This window comes from Mercenaria mercenaria, chromosome 11 (genome assembly GCF_021730395.1).
Source record: "Mercenaria mercenaria strain notata chromosome 11, MADL_Memer_1, whole genome shotgun sequence".
Classification (NCBI taxonomy): Eukaryota; Metazoa; Mollusca; class Bivalvia; order Venerida; family Veneridae; genus Mercenaria; species Mercenaria mercenaria.
The window spans coordinates 81,240,610-81,262,231 of record NC_069371.1 but is presented as its reverse complement, the minus strand read 5'-3'; the positions used below and the strand labels follow the sequence as shown (position 1 = coordinate 81,262,231).

Sequence of the window (21,622 nt, the reverse complement as noted above, 5' to 3'; positions counted from 1 at the left end):
TTTTTGCAGATTGTAACCACCAACTTTTGTAATATTTTATTCGATTATCTGGAAAACAAAGAAATTTGTTTTTGACTGTAACATGAAGTAAAAAGTATGAGAAATAAAATTTCTAAAAATTCAGGTCTGTGAGAGATGCAGCATTCCTGCGACATAAGATAATGTGACTACTTAGTACAGTTGAAGACAAAAGGGTTAGATTGTTCAGAAAATGTAAGTATTAACCCATATCATGCTGGACACGATTGATTCTGCCTTTGCGACCAGTGCAGATCATGATCAGCCTGCACATCCGTGCAGTCTGATCATGACCTGCACTGTTCGCCATTCAGTCAATATCTTTTTGGTATGCACCCATTTTAACAGTTAATGGTACTGTCCAAATTGAAAGATGGACAAGTATTATAGAAATTTAGCAGGGTAAGAGTTAACTCAGCAGGGAACTGAAACAAGGTCAGAAACTTAACCGTTATTTTTGCCCGAAACTGCATTTATTTTTACAAAAACAACTTTTAGAAAAAACCTTTATATTCATCATACCCTGCTAGAAGGCCTGTATTTATATCTCAAAACAGTTATTTTCTCTTGAATAAAATAACTTCAGGACAAGCAGTTTACGACGTTCCCACTACAGAACAGAACAGAACACAACTTTATTAACACAAATCATATACATGACATGAGTATATACAGTGAAAATAATAATGTTTCAAATATTTTGTGACATGGTATAGGTGTGTATAAAAAAATTTAAGTAAACTTTGTATGTGATTACAAAAGGTAGAGATAAAGAAAACAAAAAAAAAGTAACTAGATTGAAAAAGGAGGGAAAAGGGGGAGAAAACTTTATGTTATCATTTATATCAATTAAAAAATATATTAAACAGTTTTTATGCCCCCGCACATTTATGTGGGGGCATATAGCGTTGCTGCTATCCGTACGTCCCGAAATCTTGTATGTCCAACTCCTCCCACACTATTAGCCTGATTTGATTCAAACTTTCACAGATAAACAAGCTCGATATGTAGATGACCATAAAGGAATGATTTTTTTCTGTGAATATTTTTACCGCATGATAGTTTTTGATATATGGAATATAGAGGAAAAAATTGTGTGTCCAACTCTTCCCACACTAGTAGCCTGATTTGCTACAAACTTTCACAGATGAACACGCTTGATGTGCAAGCTGACAATAAAGGAAGAAATTTTTTCTGTGACTATTATTACTGTAGTTATGGCCCTTTGATAGTTTTTGCTATATGGAATATAGAGAAAATATTTGTGTGTCCAACACTTCCCACACTATTAGCCTGATTTGCTTCAAACTTTCACAGATGAACAAGCTTGATGTTCAGATGGCCATAAAGGAAGGATTTCTTTCTGTCAATATATTTACTGCAGTTGTGGCCCTTTGATAGTTTTTTGCTACATAGATGATGACACAGTATGTGGGGGCATCTGTGTCCTATGGGCACACTTTTTAGGGGTTTTTTTCTACAAAGTTTTTGCAGACTGCAAAGTGGGGGAAATAATCACTGTATTGGTAAAAACACTTTCAATAATAATACATAATATAGGAAAAATGACCATACCACATAACGACCATTTTTGCTGCAGATGAACTGAGAAAGAAAGAACAGTCTTGGTAAAGGGTCACCTAACTTAAGGATTATTTCTGTGAAATAATTTTGAAATTAAGTCAATGGTTTCTGACACAAATATTTGTTTAATTGTTTAATATTTTCTTTATCCGTTGCCATAGCAACCAGAGTTCTATATAGAATGCATTTCTTTGAATACATTTGGGAAAGAATCATCCAAGAAACATTCATGGATACATTGATAAACTTCCACCAACTGATTTCAGAGAGTTTGACGGGCTCACCTTTCGGACAAACGGGCGGACAGGTGAGTCACAAGAGTGGCCAGAACAGCTAAAAATGCATTCTACACGTCGTCTCATTTAATAAGTATTTGTGTTATGTTTTCTTAAAATCCATCAAAGTGGTAAAAAGATGAAGAGCGGGAATGTTTTCGTAGCGGACGGACAGTTTCGCACGAATTAGTTTATGGAATATTTTCATACTTTCCTATACATCATATATTTTGAACATTAATAAACGATTGAAACCGTGATACGCCATCTTGTTCACACCGAAACCACATTTTCCGCATAAACGATCAACATGCAGACAATAAACGTAGAGCAACAACATAGATAATACAAAAGATTAAAACATGGCACAATGAACATTTGTTATTTTATGTTATTACCTGCTTCTGTCACACACGATAGAAAATTTGCTTTGTTTTCTTCTCCTCACTTTGAACAGCACAGCCGCCACGTGGTATTACATTATACATAAACAATAGAAATGAACTTTAGATCTTTGTTTTAAAGCAATACAAAACAATCAGAGAATATTTTTTCACAGAGAAGAAAAGTATGCTCATAATCGCTGCCTAGTGTTCTCAATTTTTCATTACGCAGACATGCATTAGAGAGTTAAGTGTAATTACATGATTAAACATTTTAGTCATACGCAAAAAAGAATATTTTTTTTTTGCTATGTTTTCTTGTACCGTAAACTTCTCTTTATTTAAGAAATCATTTATTGCAAAACCGTGTTTTAACACTATTTATACACCATGAGCGCTTATACGTCGGGCGTAATAAAAATCACGAGGGCGCAGTCCGAGTGAAATTATTTCGTACGACGTATAACCGACCGAATGTATAAACAGTGTTCAAATACGGTTTTACTATAAATTATTTCGATTCTAGAATGTCTTTTATTGTAAAATTTAGATCAAATATGATGGAACTGTTTCTTCGCGCATGCATGGCGCCAAATGGTTGGTCGTCACTCTCCTTTGGTTATATGTCTTGCGGAAGAGTTCAATTTGGGCGAAAATGATGGCGAATTATAACCAACTCGGTATGTGTGTAAATTAATCACGACACTTGTGCTATGTAAATTTCGTTTTAAACAATTTTTTAAGTAAACTATCTGATCAAATTTGAAAGCACGATGTAAACAGGGGGTTATCTCAATTACGCGAAAATTACTTCGATAAAGTATCACTATTCATAGAATTTTAGTCCGATATTTTGGTGGAACTAAGATAGTTTTTGATAAAAATGTGATTAGATATATATGTTTCGATTTATGGAAGGTCGTACACGCCATAATGTTATAATGGAAGTCTATGGGAAAACAATTGGTGTTCTCTAACCTTAGGCATTGCCAGTCATATTAGAATTAGAAATAACATATGACAGACCAGTGTTTTAACACATTTAAACACGACGAAGAGGTTATACGCCGATGAAATAATTTCATGAGAGTGTAGTGTCTTAAAGCATGGTACTGCACAATATTATATCGATTCTAACATATATGTTATGTCAACAAGTGAATGAAATAGAGGAGCACTATTTCTTGGCATATATATAGCGCGAACTAGTGGGTAACTGTAGGTAACCGTGACATTAGCTTGACTATTAAATTACAGTGAAGAAGTGAATAGTTTAGGAGTGCCTAGACCTTGAGGCACTAGCACGGTTATTTTAGGTGAATTGCAGCATAATAAAGACACTATATTACGATTTCCTCTTTGCTAGAATTAGCTGGGTATCTACACATACAATAAAAATTTATTTCTTCCAAGTATCGTATTGTGACAAATATGACAGAATGCTAGTCCCAACTTCTAAGTTGACCAAGGACCAGCCTTGGCAGGACCTTATTTTGCTGACAATCTGATATCAGGTTATGAAGATATGACTTCTCAAACAAGTTGATATATTGCAATTATTTCTTTACCAAAAAATAAATAAATAAAAACTCATAGGTGTATTTGCTTATCAAAACAAACTTATATCTATAGCTGCTGTGAAAGATTATAGTGTTGAAAAAATAGAATACAAAAAAGGAAAAAAAAAAGATTTAGATTAAACCCGAATGCATTTTCAGTAAACAGGCATTTCCCCTGAGTAAATATGTCTCAGTTGAACTTCCATACACATAAAGACAAAATGTGTTCTGACAAGTTACAGGCAGTATTTCATATAATAAAACGCTCGTTAATCGGTAAAATGTGCAGAAAAACTATGCTTTTGAAGTAAATAGAAATAATTTAGCTACGTTATGTATTTCTTTTCCATTTCTTGTGGATGTTTTGGTGTACATCCATCTGGGGGCTGGGCCTTTAATACTATACATTATGACCTTTGCTTATTTGAAGCTTAATATTAATACCGAATATTTGTCGCAAGCACTTTTTTATACAAGTTACTGTGTGTGTGTGTGTGTGTGTGTGTGTGTGTGTGTGTGTGCGTGTGCGTGTGCGTGTGCGTGTGTGTGTGTGTGGTGGGGGTTAAGCGTCTCTTTTACAATTTTTACAGCCATATAAACGACGTGAACACAATGTCCAACTTTATAGGTATTAAGTATCATTGTTTCCATTGCACAAAGTAACTAAGTAACTTAATTAAAGCTACTCGACCACAGTTTGGGGGACATCTTCAACATGTTCATTTCCACCAAGTTTGGCATAGAATGTATATGGCACTGGAAATTGATAACGTGTGTGAAAATAAAAGTTAGATATTGGTAAAAATGCAAGAAGAATGTAAATTTTCTGCTTTATTTCAAAAGCGTTGCAACGGTTAACTACTTTCTGCACGATAGTTTTGGTTATTTATAAGAATATTTTGCAAAAATCTTATGTCAATAAGTTTGTACCACTAGTCACCTTTTTAATAATTTTTGAGATAAATTATTTTTCGCCTAAAGGTGTGGGTTCGTACCTTTAAAGCAATTTATTAAGATACTTTACCAATACAGATAACTTCCATCCATGTTCTCACAGTTCTGACTGCATGGAGTCATTTCACACTCATCTGTAAATACATTTATTAATTCTTTCTCTGAGCTACGTCCAATTTCAGTAATTCAGTGACGAACCTAAGTGTTAGTTTAGTTTATACTAATTTATTTTAGGTCGATTGTGAAGCAAGTTCTACAACTTATACAAATCACTTTCAACACCTCATTCCTGATGGATTCCATTGCCACGAGGGTATGAGAGAAAAGAAGCCAGTTTCCCTTTCAATGCTAAGTGCCAAGCAAGGGAGCTACTGGTACCATTTTTCACGTCTTTGGTATGACGCGGCCGGGGATCGAACCCACGACCTCCCGCACTTGAAGCGGACGCTCTAGCAATAGGCTATCGAGGCGGTAACCTAAGTCTATCGAGGCGGTAACCTAAGTGTTGAAGTAGAGCGTCTTTCTGACATATAAAGAACGGTGTTTACTTGTAGTGGTAAACATAATGCCCAAATTTGCAGGGTAGCCTCACTGGAATATCACGCTATAGACACTAAAGTACCATTTTTCACGTCTTCGGTAAGGCGCGGACAGACCTCCTGCACAAGAAGTGGGCGCTCTACCACTAAGCTGCAGATGCGGTTTTATTCATGTTAGTAGTTCCTTCAAGACTTTGTATTTGGTTTTGCTTATTCCTGCATGGATTTCAAACCAGTGCCATGACACTTGAAGACTTTGACACTGACCAAGTTTAATATTTGTCCAGATTTTCAGTAAAAGTTATTTTCATTGAAGCTTTTAATAATTGAAGACATTGTAATAAAGTTTTACGAAGATCAGGTAGAAATTGTGTACTTTTTGAACCCTCATGTTCCACTTTCAGACTAGACCTAGATTTCATCAAGACAAACTTTCTGGCCAGGTTTCATGAAGAATATGTAGAAAGTATGGCCTCTATAGAGTGTTAATAAGGCTTTCCTATAATTAGAACTAGTGACATAGTTTTGACCCCAGATAATCCAGTTAAGTAACTGACTGTGATTTCATACACAAAATCATTCAGACCTGGATTCATTAAGGCCTGGTAGAAAATGTGGCATCTAGAGTATTAATAATCTTTTTCTATAATTTGACAAAGTGACCTATTTTTTAATTCAGATGACCAAGTTTCGAACTTTTTTCCAAGATTTTATTGAGCCAATCATTCTGACCAAACTTCATTAAGACTGGCAGTCAAAATAATAATGACAGACTACTGAGGCAGGTGTATCACAATAGCTCACCTTGAATCATTGGCTCAGGTGAGCTAAAAACAAAAATATATCTTCAAAAGAAGACAGGGGGCATAAATATATATTTAAATAATCAGGCATTACAGAAACTTTGTATTAAGTGCCCCTAAATGTAACAGGTAGGTGTGAAATCTACTGGGAAAGAAAACTAGTACCAAGTGAAGAAGCACAAACAAACACTTGTATACAATGATAAAGAGTATTTTATTTCGTGCAAAACAACAAATATGCTCATTTTAACAGTCAAACAGCTGAAGAAACCAACTTGACTACACAGTAAAGTTACAAAGAGAGCTGTCTATCTCAATCAGTATTAACAGTTACATAGAGCTGTCTGTCTCAATCAGTATTAACAGTTACATATAGCTGTCTCTCTCCATCAGTATAAACACATATTGAGATGTCTATCTCAATCAGTATAAACACTTACATATCAAGATGTCTACCTAAATCAGTACAGGCAACCACATACAAGGCTGTCTATCTCAATCAGTATAAACACACATTGAGATGTATATATATATCTAGATGTCTACCTCAATCAGTATAAACACTCACATATTGAGATGTCTACCTCAATTAGTATAAACACTTACATATCAAGATTTCTACCTCAATCAGTATAAGGCTGTCTATCTCAATTAGTATAAACAGTATTATATTCCATCTATCTCAATCAATATAGACTGTATTATATTCAATTGATCTCACTCAGTATAAACAGTATCGTGTTCAATCTATCTCAATCAATTTAAACAGTACCATGTTCAACCTATCTCAATCAGTATAAACAGTATTATATTCCATTTATCTCAATCAGTATTAACAGTACCATGTTCACTCTATCTCAATCAGTATAAACAGTATCAATCATATTCAATCTATCTCAATCAGTATAAACAGTATTATATTCAATTTATCTCAATCAATATAGACAGTATTATATTCAATCTATCTAAGACAGAATAAACAGTAAAATGTTCAATCTATCTCAATCAGTATTAACAGCTAAAAAGAAAGCTGTCAATCTCAATCTGTATAAACAGTATATAATTTCAACATAAATAGAAGAAAATATAAAAATTCATTGCAAAATCTGAGTAATATACAATTGCATCTCTGTAAATAAACATGTTTACATCAGTAACAAGTAAATCACAATAAGAAGGGTATATGTAAATTTCAGAATTCAAAAACTGATCAAGAATGCAAATGAGTAAAGAAAACTGATATGATTTTATTCAAAATCAAAGTCAAACACTTTAAGACATATCATTTATATCTTTTATCTGAAATCTGTGTCATTTTCATTTCTCTTTTCAACAAGAGCTGTCCGTAAGACAGCCAAGCTCGACTATTCGAAATATTGTCACAGAAGCAGGAAATTATTACCCAAAATGTTAAATATCAAAAGAGTTTTAAGTTCGAAACGGGATATAATTTGACCAAAATGCACATCAGAGTTATGGGACTTGATGCTATCAACTAGTTTAATAACCCCGAAGAAACATGTTAAGTTTCAATTCCATATCTGCATTAGTTTTGGAGATAGTAACTTGCATGTAAAACTTTAACCAAATTTTCTAAGTCCAAAGGGAGCATAATTGCTCAAATACATGTTAAGAGTTATGGAACTATACCAGTGAGTTGAAACTGACCTAGTAAAAGATAAAATATTATTTGTGCAAAGCAACTATATGCCTCTTTACGTAAAGCTGTATGTATTGCACCAAACTTGAACACAGATTGTAAGTCCAAAGGGTGTCATCTCAATAGTTTCAAAATACATTAGAGTGTTTGTTCTATCAACTAGTATTAACCAGACACATGTGAGTCTTCTTCTAATCGATTATTTTGAGATGTCTATCTCATGTAAAACTTAACAAGATTTCTAATCATACAGGCACATAATGTTATCTCAATAATACACACAGAATGTTATGAACTATGGACCCAGTCAGTAGTAAATATCCATAGAAGCTAAATAGATAAAACATTTACAATCAAGATTTCTACCTCATCAGTAAAGGCTGTTATGTCTTCAGCAAAACTTTAATCCATTTTCTAATCAAATAGGGGCATCATTTCCAAATTGATTCACAGTTAAACATGACAGTGGTATAATTGATCTAAAAAAAGACATAATATCTCAATCTATATACAGTTTAGTAATTAGCTATTTACTCACAGTATAAATACATTTACATTTTCTCAAGTACAAAAGTAGGCAATAATTCTCTTGCCAATCAGTAACAGTATTATATCAATTGATCTCAATCAAATAGTTTTATTCAATCCCGAATAGACACATATGAAGTAAATGTCAATCTATCTGCAATCAGTTTACGAAAGTAAAGCTGTCATTCAAACTGTTAACAGTAATTTTCAACAAAAGGGAAAATTAATTTCATTCAAAATACATGTAATATACAATTGACCAGTAAGTTTATACATTGACACAGTAACAAGAATAAATAAGTTTCAAGCTATAATTTCAGTTAAAGAACTGATAAGATGCATGAAAAAAAACGAATGTTTTATTGCCAACCACGCAAACACTTAAGCTATCCATTTATATCTTATCTGAAACTATTCTTTCAAATATCACTTCAAAAACTGTTGATTCAGCAAAACATATTACTGTAAAAGCATATATTTTTGCTGGGTCAAAATTTAGCAGATTTTAGATATTGGGTATATTTGCTAGGTTTTATATATTCGCGAGACTGTAAAAAGTTCTTGTAATGACAAGATCTTTTTTGAACTGCATTAGAATATTGGTTAATATTTACACAAGAATTAATGTCCGCGAGGTGAGGAACCTTGTTAATATAGCGAAAATTAAACCCTTGCAAAATTTCTGCTTTTACAGTACATACATCTCACTGAGAAAAGGAATTACATGTATCTCAATCTTTACTGACTTTTAATGTTAAAGAAAAAGAACAAACAAGTTTAATAATATGCCAAATCGAGCAGCTTGGTTTCTTAGGGTAAACCCTATAAATGTACTGATCCCTAACACTACAGAAAGCACTTTTGCCTTAAGCATGTGAGAAAATGTTGGCACACAAGTACACTCAAATTAATCCCAGATTTAAATGATTGTTTCTTTGGCATAGCAGAATCTTTTTTTAACTGTTAAAACTATTTTTAAACTAGTAATAGTAATTATGTTAAATTGAAACATTCATTTGATCAATGAAAGATTCTGTTCTTACATTTTGATGAATCTTTTACGTAAACTGTTTGTAACACTTTAGCACTTAAGAGAATACAGAAGGTGAACATAGGAACAAAACACCTGCTCCAGGTCTGTTCAAGTGCAGAATTAAACTGTGTAATAAAAAGTAATCATAACTGGGTGTAATCAATTACATAAGATAAACCAAATTACATGTAATTGTAACCATAATCAAATGTAATGGATTACATTAAGAAGTAATAATTTATTTGCTTCATGCCTGATATAGCAGTAGAAAATTGGACCCAATCATACATCTTGCATACCTGATATGTAAAAAAATATAATGACTGTCTCTTTGCTGTTATAAATTGATTTTTTGTAAACTTCTATTCTTTTATTAATCTCAAAAAGTTTGTAAAAAAAACGGCATAAATAAATGGCATAAGATTTCAGCTTAATAAAACATCCAGTTAATATGGAAATATTTTTCATAATTGTACAACAGGATCTTACAGGTTTTAACTTGCATAAAAAATATGTGATATCATATCAAAACATGCCATGTTGAAGAATGATGTTGTCCTAAGAAATTTATTTCTAAGTAATTTAGAGCCATTGTTTATTCTTAATTCTAACATGACTCAGTTTGATTTCCAGTTAAACAAAGAAGGAAATCAAGCTCTGTATATTCTACGATAAACAACGGCTGACGCGCGGACCGGCAATAGAGCATTATGACGTCAAATTGCCACATGACGTCCGATACATTACTCCTCACGTAAATGAAGTCCAGTATAATATCTATTAAAATATATCAATGAGCATGTCAGAATGAAAACAATCAAGGCCTTCTTGTTATTTATCGTCTAATTTACCACGGGTCATCGTTCAGATGCTTCAGTTATTTAACCACTTGGGCTAACGCCCTCGTGGTTCAATCCCTACGCATCTGAACTCTGAACCGTGGTAAATTAAGACGATAAACAACTCGAAGGCCTTGATTATTTGTTAAGTATTGAGGTCAGATTTCATTTCAATATATACTTGAATACTATAACCACATAATAAAAAAAAGACGGCTTATATCAAATACATGTGTTTCAAAAATAGAAAAAAAAATCAATAAATTTTGAAAACTATTTGCAGCATTTTTTTAAAGCATAAATTCACACATAATATAATGTGTCCAGCATTAATATACTGGTATTCAAAAAAATAAAACAGTCAATAAATTTTGAAACTATTTTCAGCATTTTTTAAAGTATAAATTCACACATAATATAATGTGTCTAGCATAAATATATTGGTAGCAGTCTTGTGTTTCCAAACCTTACTAAACCAGATAGGTTAGAAACTGACATTAAATATAACCATTTAAAACTCGATATGTTTTAAAGTATGCTTTTTGATATGAATTTTTTTACTCAATATTAATCTTATCAATACCATTATTTTTACGTATTAGAAGTAAGTTCTTATAACTCATTTGTATTACTGGACAAATTAATAAAAATACAAGAGCATTTCATTATAGTTTTCCTATCATTTGATTACAAGATTTTAGTGACGGTCATTTTTGTTCATCGGTTTTCAAAACAGATTATACTAAGTATCTTATAACATTAACTGTAAATGATATATACACCATACATACAATAATTATGTTGTACATCAAAAATGAAACTGTTGGTAACAACTTGTGTGTAATTTAATAAAATCAGTAAAATTCTAATTTCAATGTACCGTTTAAGAGTATTTTACCTTTATATTTGATCACATTTTGTACATCAAAAATGAAACTGTTGGTAACAACTTGTGTGTAATTTAATAGGGGATTTATCACCGGCGCGAAGCGCCGGGGATGAAAATCCCCGAGACGGTAACGTCCGTATATAGATATTCGTCTTTGCTGTTTGCATATACTGAGGCAATTTTTTCGATGTTTTCCGGTTCCGGTTTATGTAAAATCCGCTGACTGGTTGTCTTTATGAACATCCGAGCACCCCGAATCAGTCATAGAAACTCGTAAACCGCGCTAACATGATTATTTTACTTCTTTTTCGTAATGAAAACTGTACATGCAACTGAAAAACACTTTTAAAACAGTAAGGAAGTGTAGAGACCGTCAAGTTTCTGCGTGGAGTGCAAACAAACAAAACAAAATTCTAAAAGCTAGTGCGAGAACGCTGAATGACGTCACCGGCATGGCTTCCGTAAATTTTGCAAAGTATGATATTCGCTGTAAGAGGTATGATGACACTAAATGTAAACTACAGTTTAGTGCAAAGTTTCACTTTCTTGAGCGTTGAATATTTCTTTCTAAGCGGATATATAAAAGATAAATCCCCAATGCTAGGCGGTGCCTTAATTCATATTAAAATCAGTAAAATTCTAATTTCAATGTACCGTTAAAGAGTATTTTACCTTTATATTTGATCACATTTTGTACATCAAAAATGAAACTGTTGGTAACAACTTGTGCATAATTTAACAACATCTGTAAAATTCTAATTTCGATGAACCGTTTAGGAGTGTTTAACCTTTGATCATAATTATGTTGTACATCAAAAATGAAACTGTTGGTAACAACTTGTGTGTAATTTAATAAAATCAGTAAAATTCTAATTTCAATGTACCGTTAAAGAGTATTTTACCTTTATATTTGATCACATTTTGTACATCAAAAATGAAACTGTTGGTAACAACTTGTGCGTAATTTAACAACATCTGTAAAATTCTAATTTCAATGTACCATTTAAGAGTATTTAATAACCTTTATATCTGATCATCTGTTGTACATGTACATCAAAAATAAAACTATTGGTAACAACTTGTGAGTAATTTAACAACAACAGGACAGCAACGCTTGACTTTAAAAAGCACAGTCACCGAAACTGTGTAAAAGGTTTATCCCAATTTCAAACCTGTAAATAAACTAGAGGTGCTTTTGAGAAAAGCGCATGTCTCCTACGACTGCCTAATCATCTGAATAGTAAGTCTGTCTTTATATACTGATTGCAACCTATTGGTATCTGTTGAAGTTGGAGTAACAGTAACCGGTCTACAACTCTTTATCCTTAATTATATTCCATGGGCCATAATTCTGAAGTGCCTGGGCCGATTAGGCTAGTTTTCGAACTTGGCCGAGGAATTATTGGCAAACACATTTTATTCAAGTTTGGTGAAGATCTGATGAGAAATGTTCAACTTAGAGTGTGGACAAGCTTTGTGATAGACAGACAGACACACAGACGGGAGTAAATCAATATGTCTCCCACACCACTGTGTGGAGGGAGACATAATTATCTACGTCAAAACACAGATCAGTCTTACACAGCAGTATTCTTATATAAAAATTATTTATGCCTACAAAAATAATGATTTTTAAATCAATTTAGTCGCCGCTTTATTTTGTATTCTTTTTTACAATGCTTGCTCATTTATGTAAAATATAATGTGCAGAAAGTTAAATTTGATGTGGTTTTAAAAAAAACTTTAAAAAAAAAAATCTATTGGATGAAACCATGTTTTCAAGTTCTTTTCCTTCATATCATCAGTTTTTCTAGTTGATAGATTTTTTTTTTCATTGAAAGACACAATTTTTACAGGAAAAATCTCATTTAAAAACAATGTATGTCTTAACAAATTATTTAAATTAGCCTCTAACAAAACTACAATATAAGCTTTGAAACTTCTACAAAATAATTCACAATTATCAGGTCAAATCTGATACAAAAACATTTATTTTTGGTAAATTTTTTTGATATATCTTTATATATGACACAATCCCATGATATGTGGAAGATGTAAAGTTATTTGTTAAAAAACATCATACATGTATAATTTTATTATGTCATACTACTGATAGCATTGATAAAAATGGCACAAATACACCAAAGGTGTACTGCCCATTTTAAACTCGAACATATTCAAACATGCGGACAAAATCAGTGTATATAAATTATTTATATTAAATTCAAATTTAAAATTCTTCCAGTTCCTTGAAACCTCCGGACAAGATATTGATCTACGACTATACTAAGCCTGTCTTCTCTTTTTGGAAAATACCCACCACTTTTGTACATCTCATCTTTTATATCTTAACAGGAACATGTGATTTTAAAAAAAAAGGAACAAAAATTCTCTATCTAAAAAACTCTATAACAAACAAAGATAACGCAGTCAACAGTAACAAAATTAGTCATGGACAAAGTAGTAAAGACATAAACATTTTTGCTAATACCCCCATTATCGGAGTTACTTTTTCTTACCCAAGTGATCTCCCCTTACCTGCCAAACCTCTGTCACACATGTATGCCAGAAAGCTCACAGCTGACTTAATTGTACATAAAACTTCTTCCTGGTGGATCATTCAACTACAGCAGGGAGGTTCAACTTTCATTTACTGAATACAACACACTTTAACCCATATCATGCTGGACATGATTGATTCTGCCTTTGCGACCGGTGTAGATCATGATCAGTCTGCACATCCATGCAGTCTGATCATGATCTGCACTGTTCGCCATTCAGTCAGTATCTGGTAAGCACCCCTTTTAACAGCTAATGGTACTGTCGGAATTGAAAGATGGACAAGTTCATTATAGAAAAGGTGAGGGTTACATGTGAAGGAAATGCTTCATTATCAAACATGCCGTACTCAGGCAGATAAGGGAAGTTTTCAGGTAAGTCTTTTTACTCTTTTTTTTCTATATGCAATTATGTAATCTATTCTACTTGAGTATCTATGGTAATTAAAATAAAGAAAATAAACATTTCCAGTCTAGCTGGTGTGGGTAGGGTATAAATGTTTACATATCATAGTTATATTAGCCGCACCATGAGAAAACCAACATACTGCGTTTGCGACCAGCATGGATCCAGACCATCCTGCCCATCCGCGCAGTCTGGTCAGGTTTCATGTTGTCCGCTAATGGTTTCTCTACTTGCAAAACGCTTTAAAAGCGAACATCATGGATCCTGACCAGACTGCGCGGATGCCCAGGCTGGTCTGGATCCATGCTGGTCGCAAATGCAGTATGTTGGTTTTCTCATGGCGTGGCTCATATTTCTTCATTAACAGGTACACACAGACCATACAAAAAAGCTAGCTTGAAAAACATGAACATACAAAGCAATGAACAATGAACATTAACATAGACTGGTATACATTTAAAAGATATTTTACTGCTGCAGACTGGTTCTAATTTTCTGATATCTTAAATTTACTTCCAAATCACACATCAATCAGTAAATTTTCATTTCAAATTCAAATTGCAGACCAGGAATTTTTCATTCCACTTTCCAAAACAAGAAGTGTTTGCTTAAAGAATGTTACTTTCATCAAGAAAAAAAAAATTCTAACTCACTGCCAAACAAAATATCTTTTATATGTGTCCCTGGAATGGTTCAGATATTGATGCACTTTTGAGGTATGAAGAGATATTTACACAGCTAGTCTTGGCTTTATTATCTACTTGAACAGAGGAAAGTTTAAAACACGTCAAAACTCCACAAAGTATTGAGGCACTTTGTACACCTCCTAAGCCAATGAAAGCCATTTTATGTTTTGTTTTGCACATATAAGTGATCATTGTGGTGACAGTAGGGCTAGGACTTTCTTACTTTATGGAAAATTAACTTCCTTATTTAACAGAAAAACATCCAAAAAGTTTTCTAATTTTCTTATATTAAATTCTAACAAAATTTCACTTGGAAAAAAATAAATTAATATTCTAACTGTAATATAAATATCAAAGCTTTTATAAAAAAAAACCATATACAGGCAAACTTCATTTGCTCTAACTCGATAGGACCAACAAGTTTTGTCTAGAACAAGCAGTTCTAGCCATCAATCAGGAAAAAAAGGGTTTTTGCTCAGACCTGATGAAGCGTTCAAGCAAAGGGTGGTCTTCAAATAATCAGAGTTTGAGCGAACAAAGTTTGACTGTATTTTCTTTCTAAAGAAGTTTATCTCGGTCTACAAGCAAGTGTCAATTTTATGTCACTGTAGATAAAAAAGACGAAAAAGGTACAACGTCATACAGAAAATACCAAACTCCAAAAAATACATGTAACTATATAAAAATCCGGACTTTCATTATATGGATCCTTTCCTCCTTTTTACAAAATAATCTCCATAATAACTTGTTTAGGCCAATACAAAACAATGCTGTGTTTATGCCTTGCCCTTAATTTCTTTTTTTTTTCTTTGTGACAATTTTTTTTTTGGTTAAAATTATCAAAGTACACAAAGTACCAAGTAACTTCAAAATATTTCATAAATTACAAAAAAAAATGTTTAATGTGGATGATATGACATAATCTTTTTTTTTTTTAAATATGCTGCTGCAGACATGGGTATAAAAAATTCTTTCTAAAATTTGTTTTTATTCACTATCAGAATAGTATAGAATCTCAAAAATATGTTCACAACCACTGGTATCTGATCCCTGGTATCACCGATAAAAAAAGCTCTTTCATATCCAAAGCCCTGAGCTTTTATACCAGAGTTTAGAGCATTATAATCCAATGCTTTAGCCTAATACCCAAATTTGGAGTGTTGAACCTACATTTCTGAGCTTTATACCCCAATGTTTGAGCTTTAAACCATTATTTTAGAGCTTTATATACAAATTCTTGAGCTTTATACCCAAATTAAGAGCTTAAAATCCCAAATTAAGTGCTCAATCCTCAAGTTTTATACCTATCCCTGGAATTTTAACCCCGATTATTATTCCTGGAGCTGTAAACCCAGTCCTGGCATTTTAAATATCAAATATAAGAAATATGAGTGAGATATAAAATGATCATATGTTGTGATGAGAATTTTCAGGTTTGATCCTGCAGCATAAGGGTTTATAAATGTAATGATACAGACTCTTTTGTTTTAATACAAAAAGTATGGTGGGCAATCAGGAGTTAAATTATCAAACTTATACAAAATACTGCCAATTCTTACATTCAAATATGAAACTAGCTAAAAAAAAATATTTCAAAGGCTACATTTGTATTTTTTCTGTATGCTGTGTAACATTAACTTTCCTATTGTAAAAACATTTTTTTTCTTTATCAAAAACACCAAAAGTTATCCATAAGACACCATTATTTCCAATAATTAACAGTCATGTTTCCATTATTTCCAAGAATTAACAGTCATGTCTAGAATGCAAAGTTGATTCTTTAGTCTCACAAAGTCCACCATACACCAGAGGCCTCTGTTATGCTGTTGACTCGACAGCATATTTGTCCCCCGCCGTGCCGTTTCTCTTCCAGAATTTCATATTGGACATCTTTGCCTTCATTTGACTTGGGCGATGCTGTAAATAAACACAGATACAGTGTAAATCATTGTTGGTATAATGTTTTACTTTATATAACAAACATCTTTGCATGGTTTATTGTCTGATAGACCATGATTCAACCTTCAGATGCACAGAAGTTTTACAATAAGGGTGTAAGCATAAGTTGTTAAACATCCAAATTAACTGAATATGGATTTTCAAAGCAAGCCTCCAACCTAGTTCAGTCTTACCTCTCATATTGTAAATAGAGTTGCCAATATTTTTCGTTGGTAGACAAGTATATGTGAAGGAGTACCACAAGGTTCCATCTTTGGTCACCTTCTTTTTAACGTTTAAGAATACGATGAAATTTCAAGAAGTCATTTACCTCCATCAGCCACATTCCAGATGCTGATGTTGGGTGAGTGTAGGCGTAGTATACCCAGCCGCCGATTGCTCCAACAAGTACTAGGACGATCACAACAACAACAACAATAACACCAACTTGTTTACCAACACCTGAAAATATATTTATCCATTAGCCTGATGTCAGCAAGTGATTATGCCTTTGCGACTAGTGCAGATCAAGATCAATAGAATATAATAATCAACACCTTCCCAAGGTAAAAGCTATGAAGAAACAGTGCCTTTTGTTTTCATTGTTGGGCAATAAATTTCACCTTTTTATTGTCCAGGGTCATGACTAAATAAACGTATCACCTTCAAATAATCAAAATAGATTTGAAATCTGAAAATAATGGAATATTAACCCTTATCATGCTGGACATGATTGATTCTGCCTTTGCGACCAGTGTAGATCATGATCAGCCTGCACATCCATGCAGTCTGATCAAGATCTGCACTGTTCGCCATTCAGTCTGTGTTTTTTGGTAAACACCCCTTTTAACAGTTAATGGTACTGTCCAAATTGAAAGATGGACAAGTTCATTATAGAAATTTAGCAGGGTAAGGCTTATTATCCTGTTGTTTACTTCTGTTCGGGCTGCCAGACCTGAAAACAATGAAAACTCAACATTGCAACTTAGTTTGTGCCATTTTTTGAACATGCATAGCAATAAACCTGAAATAAACTTCTTTAAGCATTTTTCATTCCAGGCTATAATAATATTAGAAACAAAAACAAGTGCCGCTGGAGGACAGCAATGCTCGACAATTCAAAAGCCTTGTCACAAGAAAAGATAAACTAATGAATGTCAAAGTTGAAAAAGGGACATAACTTTGTGAAAAGTAAAATAAAAGTCATGGAATGGGTGCACTTCATGCCAACAAAAGTGTGAAGTTTCAATCCATTCCCACAAGCAGTTTCTGAGAAAACAACTTACATACAAAATCTAACCAAATTGGAATGTAGATGCCAATGTGGATGCTGACAAATGGGTGAGTGCAAAAGCTAAACCTATTCTTCAAAAGTCAAACTAATAAATCATAAAATTTCTATTTTCAAACATAAACTGTATCACAGCAAACTAGTTGATATTTGAAGACTATGAAAGAGTAACTCAGAAAACAATGACTTGTATAACCATCCCATTAGTATAAATGCTACATTCATGAGTTAGTCTTCTGTTGTAAGAGTGGGGAGTATATGGGATTTGAGGCTGGGGGACTAAGAAAGTGGATGAAAATCATGACATGTTACAGGTTGATATTTTTAACTTGCCCATGTGAGAATATAAGCAGGATTTCATTAACTGTCTTAGCAGGAGGTAATATTTTTATCTAGCAAAGATAATTATGTAGCCATTTCTCAACATTTTTCACAGAGGTTTTCTCACTTAGTGTTCCTTGTGTTGGCTACAAAGAATTAACATGGTTACCACAGACTTTCATAGATACCCCAAAACAAGAGTAATACATGTACTTTAAACTTATTGATATACAAATAAAAAGACAAAGAGTAATGTTGAGGACATTGGCAATATACACTGTGAAGACAAATTAAACAAATACATGTATGTATAGTAACACTGAGGACATTTCTGCATGTGGCAATATACATTGTGAAGACAAATTAAATGGGTGTGTGTGGATTAACACATTTTGTAAAACAGACAGCATGCCTTCATTGACTGTACACACACAAATAATGTTGAGGGGCTATGGTTAGAACATGATGAATGATGGAATGTACACACTGATGTCAGACCCAAGCATTTGTTTAACATTTAGCCTGCTGTTGGCAAGTGACCAATGCAGACCAAGATAATCATGCTAATCATGGTCTGCACTGTATGCAATTCAGTCAGCATATTTTCAATGAACACCCCTTCAAATAATAAATGGTATTGCCAAAATTGAATGATGGATCAGTCCATTTTAGGAATTTAGCTGGCTAACGGTTAAAGTAGTGGACTGACTGCGTATTCTCTGCATGAAATTCGGAATTCTCTGGTTTTATGGAAAGCCATGTGTTCACTCAACTATGTTTACGACTGAAGAAGACTGAAATAGTAAAGAAGATTACGTAATTGCATGGAAACTTTCGCCTGCCATTACTCGGCTACTACCTTGATTTTTTTTTTCAATACCTTTAACTCATGAAATCAAGAATTTTCTAAAGTGAAGGTAGCAACTGATGCAAGAGACCTGTGTATAATTTATGCATGTTCTATTATTCATGAAATTTTGAAATGAATCTTTTGGCCTTCTTTAACATTTGTAAAGACTTCTGCAAATACTGCACAATCTGAACAGATAGATGGAAAGTTAGATATAAAGTAATAACAGTGACACACACTACCATATAGAACTTGTACATGTAAGGTGACTGAAGGGTGAAACTTACTGCTGGAATCTTGCCCTTTCATATACGGCTTTTCTGAAGGAGTTTGAAATATTAATCACTCAGTGTGACACATCAAGGGACTGACAAGCAAACATAAACTATCAATCACTCAGTGCCACAAATTAAGGATCTAACAAACATGAATATAAACTATTAACCCTTAGCCTGCTGGCGGCAAGTGATTCTGCCTTTGCGACCAGTGCAGACCAAGATCAGCCTGCACATCCGTGCAGGCTGATCATGGTCTGCACTGTTCGCTATTCAGTTAGTAAATTTTCAGTGAACACCCCTTCGAATAATAAATGGTATTGCCCAAACTGAATGATGGAACAGTCCATTTTAGAAATTTAGCAGGCTAAGGGTTAATCATTCAGTGATGCAAATCAAGGAACTAATCAACATATATATACATATACACATACGTAACATTTATTCTCCTATAACTTTTCCAAACTGTAAGTACCATTTATTCTCCTATAACTTTTCCAAACTGTAAGTACCATTTATTTTCCTATAACTTTTCCAAGCTGTAAGTACCATTTATTTTCCTATAACTTTTCCAAACTGTAAGTACCATTTATTCTCCTATAACTTTTCCAAACTGTAAGTACCATTTATTCTCCTATAACTTTTCCAAACTGTAAGTACCATTTATTTTCCTATAACTTTTCCAAACTGTAAGTAATAATAATAATAATAATAATAATAAAGACTTTATTTAACGAGGCTACATATTCGCCAAAACGATCTTCCATATGTGCCTCAACATTTTTACAACATTTACATCAAATAACAGTAGCAATAATATTAAATACAGAATTAAACAATTACAAAATGAAATAAACACAAAATGTTAATCAGTAGTAAGAAAAATCACAGAAACAAAATTACAAACATAAAATTATATATAAGCATGGAATAATAATTTTGACTGAAGGAAAGTTAGCCAGAGTACTTCCACTTTAAATAAGCTTTTTTGAAATTTTCAGTATTTTCAGATTGGCGTACAAAGAGAGGTATATTATTCCAGATTTTAGTTCCAGAATAAGAAAGTGATTTTCGATAAAACTCAAGATTAGGCTTAGGAATATATAGATTAAGATTATTTGTTGATCTGAGATTTCGGTTATGTAGAGTTGAAGCAAATTGAAATTTTTCTTTCATGTAGCATGGCGAGTTTTCGTCATTTAATGATTTGTAAATTAAAACAGCTTTTTTGTACTCAACTCTGTCGTTAAATTTTATCCATTTTAATTCTTTGAAAAGAGGGTCAGATGGTGCATCTGCCTCTTTATCAAGAATAATGCGAGCTGCACGTTTCTGAAATTTTATCATTCTCTCAAGAAGTTCATTTGAGCAGTTTCCCCATATTGAACAGCAATAGTCTATATGGGGTAAGATGTAAGCATTGTAGAAAAGTTTCCTGGCATGTATATTAAGGAATTGTTTTATCCGTAAAAGAAGATAGAGATTACTGTTGCATTTCTTTATTGTTTGTTCCACTTGTAGTTTCCAGTTTAGGCAATTGTCAACTTGAACTCCAAGAAGTTTTTCAGATTTAGTGAACGCTATATCAGTGTTAAGTAACCGAAGAGGTGCATTTGTTGGTGCTTGAATGTCATTTTGGGTCTTTTTGGAGGCTGATATGTACATAGCTTTGGTTTTGTCTGTATTAGGTATCATTGCACTATGATTGCACCATTCTTGAATAGAGTCTAGGTCTTTTTGAAGTTTTAAGTTTAATGTTTCAGTTGAATGCCCCGTAGCACTTATGGTAGCATCATCTGCAAACATATCCATTTCTGAGTGTTCAAGATGTAGGGGTAAATCATTTATATAGGTAAGGAATAAGATGGGTCCTAAGACAGATCCTTGAGGGACTCCAGAAGATACATCCAGAGCCTCAGAAAAGGTGCCTGACACAGATACTTTCTGAGATCTTTCTGTTAAGTATGATTGAATCCACTGTAGCGTATGGTTTGAGATATTGTAACAACTAAGTTTTTCAATGAGTAGTGTATGGTTTACCAGATCAAAGGCTTTTGTTAAGTCTAGAAATATGGTACCAACAAGATTATTGTTATTGATTTGCTCAATCCAGTTGTCTACTATGGATGTTAGACCAGTTTCACAAGAGTGATTTGTTCTAAACCCAGATTGTTTTTTATGAAAAAGGTTATTGTCTTCAAGAAATTGTTTAAGGTTATCAGAGACATGCTTT

General features: G+C 33.1%; 1 protein-coding gene and 1 long non-coding RNA gene across 2 annotated transcripts in view; one reads left to right on the top strand and one right to left on the bottom strand.

The window, feature by feature from the left end:
* Nucleotides 1-241: 241 nt before the first annotated feature.
* Nucleotides 242-5,672, top strand: LOC128546686 (uncharacterized). The gene is made up of 2 exons (XR_008366157.1): nucleotides 242-2,940; nucleotides 5,008-5,672. It is a non-coding gene; the product is annotated as an uncharacterized LOC128546686 (long non-coding RNA).
* Nucleotides 5,673-11,812: 6,140 nt separating this feature from the next.
* LOC123531189 (plexin domain-containing protein 2-like) overlaps nucleotides 11,813-21,622 on the bottom strand; it is a 103,798-nt gene continuing 93,988 nt past the window's right edge. Inside the window, exons 13-15 of the mRNA XM_053518236.1 lie at nucleotides 19,402-19,434; nucleotides 16,984-17,114; nucleotides 11,813-16,631 (exon numbers count right to left, since the gene is read on the bottom strand). Of these exons, the coding sequence (XP_053374211.1) occupies nucleotides 16,533-16,631; nucleotides 16,984-17,114; nucleotides 19,402-19,434 (263 nt within the window). The 3' untranslated portion in view covers nucleotides 11,813-16,532. The remainder of the gene's footprint in view (nucleotides 16,632-16,983; nucleotides 17,115-19,401; nucleotides 19,435-21,622) is intronic.